Source organism: Gavialis gangeticus, unplaced genomic scaffold (assembly GCF_001723915.1).
Source record: "Gavialis gangeticus isolate Ggan-Ray unplaced genomic scaffold, GavGan_comp1, whole genome shotgun sequence".
NCBI classification, from domain to species: domain Eukaryota; kingdom Metazoa; phylum Chordata; order Crocodylia; family Gavialidae; genus Gavialis; species Gavialis gangeticus.
The window spans coordinates 13,780,840-13,787,935 of NW_017729006.1; the positions used below are offsets into that span (position 1 = coordinate 13,780,840).

A 7,096-nucleotide genomic window follows, 5' to 3' on the forward strand; every position below is an offset into this window, starting at 1 on the left:
ACCATGAGTCCTGATTAGTTTTGCCACTAGACCAATACAGCTACAACCTACTACTTCTGTGTTTTTTTGCAGACAAGTGTAACCCAGATGCCTCCTGTATGCTTCCTGAACCCTCTCCACCACAGATCTATGTGGATGCTGCTTTCATTTTGGATAGCTCCTGGAAAACGAGCAGTGATGAATTTGAGAAAGTGAAAGTCTTCCTCAGCAAAGCACTTGATGCCTTTGTCATTTCCTCTTACCCAATTGTTTCTGCTACAGGTGATAGAGTAGCTATGGTGAGCCATGCTCCACCAGGTTTCAAACCCAGGACAGGCAAGAGCCCAGTAAAGAAGGAGTTTAGCTTAGTCACCCACAGCAGTAAATTCTTAATGCAGAATTATATAAAAAATTCTCTTCAACAGCTGAATGGAGAAGCTGCTCTTGGGCATACCATTGAGTGGGTAATGGAAAATATTTTCTTAGAGGCTCCAAACCCAAGACCAAACAAAGTCATCATTGTTATATCTGCTGGAGAAACAAGTTCATGGGACAAGGAAATATTAAAGGAAGCATTGCTGACAGCCAAGTGCCAAGGATATGCTCTGTTTGTAATTTCTTTGGGGCCATTGTGTAATGACAAAGAACTGGAAGAGCTTGCTAGCATTCCCTTAGAACAGCATTTGGTTCAGCTTGGCAGAATGCATAAGCCCGATCTTGGATACATAGAGAGATTTATGAAAGCATTTGTACATCTCTTCCGGAGTAAGTTATTACTTTATAGTTCCATTCTTGGCTATCTAATTAAATTTCCATATTTATCCATTCTTAGACTTTCGTACTATCAACATCGGAGCCATTTGGTTTTTGTGACTGGCTTTACACATATGCAAATATGTAAAGTAGTATCTATACTAGCATCCCTAATCTTGTTTCACATAGATTGCCTGACTAGTTTCAGACAGTAATTACTGCTGGTCAACTCTGGCCTCTACTAGTATATGAATCGGTGTCTACTGATACTATTTCTGTAGTATTTATTCAATAGACAGCCAAAATGCTGACCTAATAGAGCCACAGAGGGGTGTGTTGTGAAGATTGTGTTGTTGTGATGCTAGGATATAAATTAAAAGAAACTACTGATGGGGGCTAGATCCAGTATTCTGGAAGGGTAACAACCTGTGGTGCTTGCAGAGGCTGATTTAGGGGAAGTTATTATATGTGTTTTGGCAGTCATCCTGACATGCTTGCTGTCTTAACATTGACTTGCTAATTGATAAAGTTAGGTTTTTTTGTATTAACATAGAACAAATGGTATGATTTCTAGACCTCCAGGTAAAAGTGAAACTGTAAGGTACTGAACAGAGAGTGCAATTGAACAACTGCATTGTGCACTATTCTTAGGCATTATGTATATGCACAAAGAAACAAAAAATATTTGTACCAAGTCTACCAGTAGGGCTGCTGTCAAAGTAATCCAATATGGATTAGATGGAATGTTGTAAAGAATGTAAGAGTGGTAAACTTCAAGCATAGGATGTAGTTTACAGTATTCATTAAATGCTTCCCTGTTGAATGAGGCCAATGTTGGTAGAAAGTATTTCAAATTCCACTGAGTGGGTGTATTTCATGACTGCATCCCGCTTTCTTGTCAGGTTCCATTAACAGGTATCCACCAGCAGAGCTTAGGACACGTTGCGAGACAGCCAGTTTTCCAAGACCAACCCTGTGAGTCCACTAATTTTATTAAGACTTTTTGACATAAATGGGAAAATTGATATGAAAGTCCAAGGGTTCTTAGTGGTAGGGATTCCTATCAAAAGCCCTGATCCTGCAGTCACTTGTATATATGCTTCACTTTATTTGAGTACTTCCATTGGGACCTTTGGGTTGGGAAGCAATTTCATTTTTTGCCATCAAAAGTAAGAGCCAAACAAAATTGCTTTTTGTTTACTGGAAGATACACCTGCAATTTTTAAAAATGATTTAAAACCAGACAAAACATCTTACACCACACAAAATTTCCCCTCTGCAAAATTGTTCCTGGTTCCTCAGACTGCATTCTGACAGAGCTCTGACTGCCTTAGTCTGACAATAAATTATTTGCTTTCGTATGCTGTTTCAGATCCTGGTCCAATCAAGATTCTTAAATTCATGGGTTGATCATTACTTAAGATGCAGCACAGAAAAAGGGAAAGTCAAAAGAGCATGTTAACTAATCAGGCCAGTTATTTTTTCAGAGTACTGCCCTATGAAAATACTTCCTGTTTTCTAATTACTAGTTTTGGCACCCACACCGAAGGCTCAGCAGAAGAGTATGCCTCAGATGCATATCTTGCAGCTGTAGGACATTTATTCAGCATGTTACAGGCTGACCTCCATGACGACTTTCTAGATACTGATTTTATCAGCACTGCATATGAGGATTCAGCAACCGGAAACGAAACGGAACATGTGGCTATAACAAATAGCAGTAATGAAGACTTATCCTGTATATGATCTGAAGTAAGTGGCACAAAGTTGGTCCACGGACTGGATCCCACCTCTCCACAACTTGGGCTGAGGGACCAGTGCTGTCTGAGCTGCAGCTTCTGTCCATCTTCCCACACCTCCCCATGGCCCAGAGACTGGCTGCATTGGGCCAGTCAAGTAGGACTTGTTCCTTTCCTGGCTCTTACAAAGGGTGGGCCCTACAGCACATTCTGCCTACTCAGGATGTGGTATATGGCTATCATGAATTGTTTTTGTAGGGGTAAATATTACCTTACTACAAAGCCTATAGAAACAAGAATTAAGAATGAATTGTTTTAGTTCTTTTTTTTACGGATATTGTCATCTGTTTTGCTCTTTATTTTGATTTACAGATGGACAGACTTCAAAATTCAAGGTAGTGACTGAAACTGGACACTGGCCTCGGGGTGAACAAAACAAATTATGAGGCATGATTCTGATATGCAGTGTTTTTCCAAAGCAGTAATTCCTCTTTTCTAAGTCTTTTTCAAGGTTGGGCAACAGTGAACAAGATTTCTTCTAGGTGCACCATGGAAGAAATCTTGCCATGATGTTTCACATCCATTATAACCTTCATTTTTAACATTAGGCAAATGTCTTTTCTTTAAAGAAAAAAAAAGAAAAAAAGAAGGCAAACAGATTCCAGGTCTGATTCTCTCCAGCAGTAAGTGCTCTCAACTCCCATTCACTTCAGTGGGAGGTGGAGGCATTTGGTAACTTTCAAAACCCTGACTTTAAAGAACTACCAGCTTTCATTCTGCTGGAACTCTTGGTGGAGCTGTCTGACAACAGAAGACACTGACTTGGTTACTGGAGAGAGGTGTTATACAAAAGGCTCCTGTACATGTGCACGGAGCCTGCTCTGATGCACTGAAAATCCAGCGCGTTGGAGCAGACTCAACTGATCAAGTCTGCTGGAATATGGAAACTGATGCGTCCCAGCATGTCTTCACACTGAAAAAATGGTGGCAGGCCACTTTGAACTAAAGCTGATCAAACATATTTTATTTCAAAGTGCCCCACTACCATTTTTAAGCACGGGGTCGCTGATACACGAGACGCCCGGGCAATTTTTAATTGGCATGGCTTGTTAATTAAAGTGCCCAGCGCCACATGCCACAGCATGCATAATGCCTTAAGCCATGATTCAGATTCATTACCATGAAACTATTTTCCTCATTCTGCTTTTACAGGCATAAGTTTCACTAACTAAAGATAAGAAGGCAATTTATTTGCTATTATGCTTCTTTAGACAAACAAAAACTAGTTATAGGGCTGCTTTTTGACTGATTTACTTAAGACAAAGGGGACTAAAAGTAAGAATGCAAAGAGTGCATCTCCTTGAAAGCAACAATTCTGCCTCAAATTTGGCCTTTAATTCTGCATGCTACTTGGGTATTAAAGAATGGAGGAAAGCCTAAGTTGAACTAGTAAAAATTTCTGAGGGAACAGTTTCCTGTTTGAAAATGGTTCAACTAACCTGAAACAATGCATGGAAATGTTGACAGGGAAATTGGCTTGTTAGCTCAGAAAGTTTCAAAAAAAAATGTACTGTAGCTCTTGCAAAAAGTGCTTTTTAAATTGTTTCAATTTAGGGAAGATTGTATATTTCTGACTTGAACAGAAAAACTTCAGAATTGCAACATTTCACACGATGGAAGTGCTGGTGCCTACAAAGCTCTATTTGAGGGAATTTCATTCTATTTGTACTTTAATACGATTTTGACATGAAAATGTCTTAGGGTTTATTTTTATACAGTGAAACCTCAAGTTTAACTGGCATGATATCAAAAGTAGTATAAAAAGACTATGGTAGTGCTAAAGTCAGGTAGCTGTGAAGGTCCAGGAATGATATGAAAAGTAAGATATTTTGGGGGGGGTGATATCTTCTATTATATACCAACTGCATGGCTAGAATAAAACAAGACAAGCTTTTGAATGCAAGATGTTTTCAACAGGATCTAAAGTACTTCTCTCAAGTTTCATACATGTAACAGTATTATGAAAACAGCCGAAATTGCTAAACGGAATTGCTAAAACCAAATGTGTTCCCCATAAGCAGTATTATCTGTAAGGATGAGTAAAAAAATGTCAACTTAGATGAATATAGGAAACAAGCTGAGCCCAAAAAAATCTTTTGTAATATAAAAGTCAGTGTCAACAGTACCATACTCACACGCTATACTGTATATACTTCAGATCAGCTTAACGTTTTATGCGTCAGTTTTTGAAGTTTCACTACTCCCCTCTTTTCTGTATAAATCTCTCACCTTCAGTGAAAGCCATTTCAAAGGGGATAGTTTTACAATGCACCTTCTGTTACTTTGTTACTATCATACTGAACATTTTTAATGCACTTTATACATGTCTTTACACTAATTAAAACTACTTATCTGAAACATCAGCTGGTGTTTTGTTTTACAAGACAGCAATAGCTAGAAGCAAATGCAATGCACTTATGTCAGTTAAGACATCAAGCCTAGTGACGGTAAGAGGAACATTTCCTGGCCAGCCAGTGCATCCACACAAAAGCCAGTTTGGAACTGCTTGCTGATAGGAAATAAAACAAGTCACAGAATCCACACACATACCAAGCTTATTACCCCTTCATTTTTCTTGCCTCAGTATTATGGAATTGGAGAAGCCATTATTCCATCTTTGTGTTGCTTATGATTTCATTACCACATGAGGAATAGAAAGGCAATGTGTAGAAAAGAAATTCTAAGCAATAAGAATTGGTTTTCTGTTTCCTCTTATATAGTAAAATCAAACTAATAAGATGACTGCTGGTGAAACGAGTAAAGCAGAATCTTGTGTGTAGTGGAACAATATGCCAAACAGGTGTTAAAGGTCCAGTATCCCACAGGGATATAGGGACAATAGATACTGCAGACAAAATAACTGTACAAGAAAGCTCAAATAGTTTATTATGCATGTTTAATCAGAGTATACATAGATGCTAGTGCAACAGGTTCTTTTTCAGTTCTCAGACTCAATGTAGAAAAAAAAATCCGACTTCAGACTCTTTTTAAGAGTTAGTAGCTTTCATTGTTTAAGAAGCCTCACATTGCAAATTAAAAACTATTTCCTTAGAAGTTCCTGAAGAATACTATGGTTACCACTAGGCTAAAGACAATTTCTTCATGAACCAATTTTGTTTAGTTCTTCAAGGAGTACTACAGAAACCACGCAGCTTTAATAAAATAAGGGATCTGCAAAAGAGTCTTTAACGAGTTTGGTTAATATTGATATCTGTCTTATGGTCACCTTCATATTCTTCAGACTCCATTCTGTTCCATGCTCTGGAAACAATTCTCAAAAGTTTTAGTATAATTCTATTTCTTTATTACAAATATTTACAGACTATATATTAGTGCAACTCTTATTTCCACACTTTAACAATGCCATCTCTTGATGCAGTTACTATAAATCCTTGAGTAGTCTGGAAAGTAGCAATATCTGTGATGATGTCATGGTGTCCGACTGGAAGAGACTCTGGACCCCGACGAGGCGTCTCATCTGTAGGTCCCGCCTTCTGCTTGTTTTGAATTTCCTATCCAGAAAAATAGAACCATTAATTTCAGAAAGTTTCATTTATAAAATGTGGAAAACTTCTGTTTTTGAGAGACAGGTTCTCATACTGACAAGCTAGAAAGACCCATTTTAAAAGGAAAAAAATTACTTTTACAGAAGTGCTCAGCCTGCAGTTTCTGAACGTAGGTCAGTGCAGATGTCTGTCCCTTTGCCCCCTCATAATCTAGCTTCTTTATCTTGCACTGAAGTCACTGTTCTGTCCTTTGTGATTTAAAAAATGACACTGGTACTCTGACTACTACAACACCAGTGAAATGATTAACAGAAAATATTCACTTGCCATCCTGATAGAGAAATCCTAACAAGTGTCACTGCAGTTGGCTTGTCTTCAGAGTTTTAAACCAACAGCAGGAATTTTGGTTTTTATTAAGCTTTGTAGGAAAAAATATTCAAGTTTTGTACGTTTTTATTACAATCACTACATAAAACAAGTACTTTTGTTTTAATTGACTCCATAAAGGAAACTTATTTTGATATCTGCTTAAAAAGGAAAAACTTTTTATGAAAAAACTGCACTGATTTACATTTTAAAGAGATAGGTAAAAAAAAATCTTCCTTGGTATGTTCAGGTAGGTCTTATCCAGTAAGTCAATACAACTCATTACAAAGACACACATAACAATCAGTAGTATTGTTAGTGACGGGGGTTGTTCTAAGGTACACATTAATGGTCGGAGAATTCTGAGATGAGAATGTTTCTATAGTTTTCTGATGTATTTTGTTCTGCTTGTTTTCTAGCCCTCATAACGGAACATAATTTAGTTAATTTTAACAGCATTTATTATTGACAGTATTGTTTAAATATTTTCTGTACCCATCTGATATAGCCTACATAATGACCTACATATAGAACACCTTAATAGTGACTAGCAAGCCAAGATGTTCACTGTTAAGTGTCTCAGTTTCAGTAACTTTATCACACAGATTCAACTAAGGTACTAGGCACCCCCCACCCAAGTATTTTGTAAACAGTAGCTACTTTTTTTTTTTTTTTTTAAATAATCCCTTCATT

General features: G+C 37.5%; 2 protein-coding genes across 2 annotated transcripts in view; one reads left to right on the top strand and one right to left on the bottom strand.

The window, feature by feature from the left end:
* LOC109291742 (collagen alpha-6(VI) chain-like) overlaps positions 1-2,479 on the top strand; it is a 9,422-nt gene extending 6,943 nt beyond the window's left edge. The window contains exons 2-4 of the mRNA XM_019508837.1: positions 73-744; positions 1,635-1,707; positions 2,262-2,479. Of these exons, the coding sequence (XP_019364382.1) occupies positions 73-744; positions 1,635-1,707; positions 2,262-2,478 (962 nt within the window). The 3' untranslated portion in view covers position 2,479. The remainder of the gene's footprint in view (positions 1-72; positions 745-1,634; positions 1,708-2,261) is intronic.
* A 2,909-nt stretch (positions 2,480-5,388) lies between these two features.
* PIK3R4 (phosphoinositide-3-kinase regulatory subunit 4) overlaps positions 5,389-7,096 on the bottom strand; it is a 36,472-nt gene continuing 34,764 nt past the window's right edge. Inside the window, exon 19 of the mRNA XM_019508836.1 lies at positions 5,389-6,043. Coding sequence (XP_019364381.1) covers positions 5,873-6,043 — 171 coding nt within the window. The 3' untranslated portion in view covers positions 5,389-5,872. The remainder of the gene's footprint in view (positions 6,044-7,096) is intronic.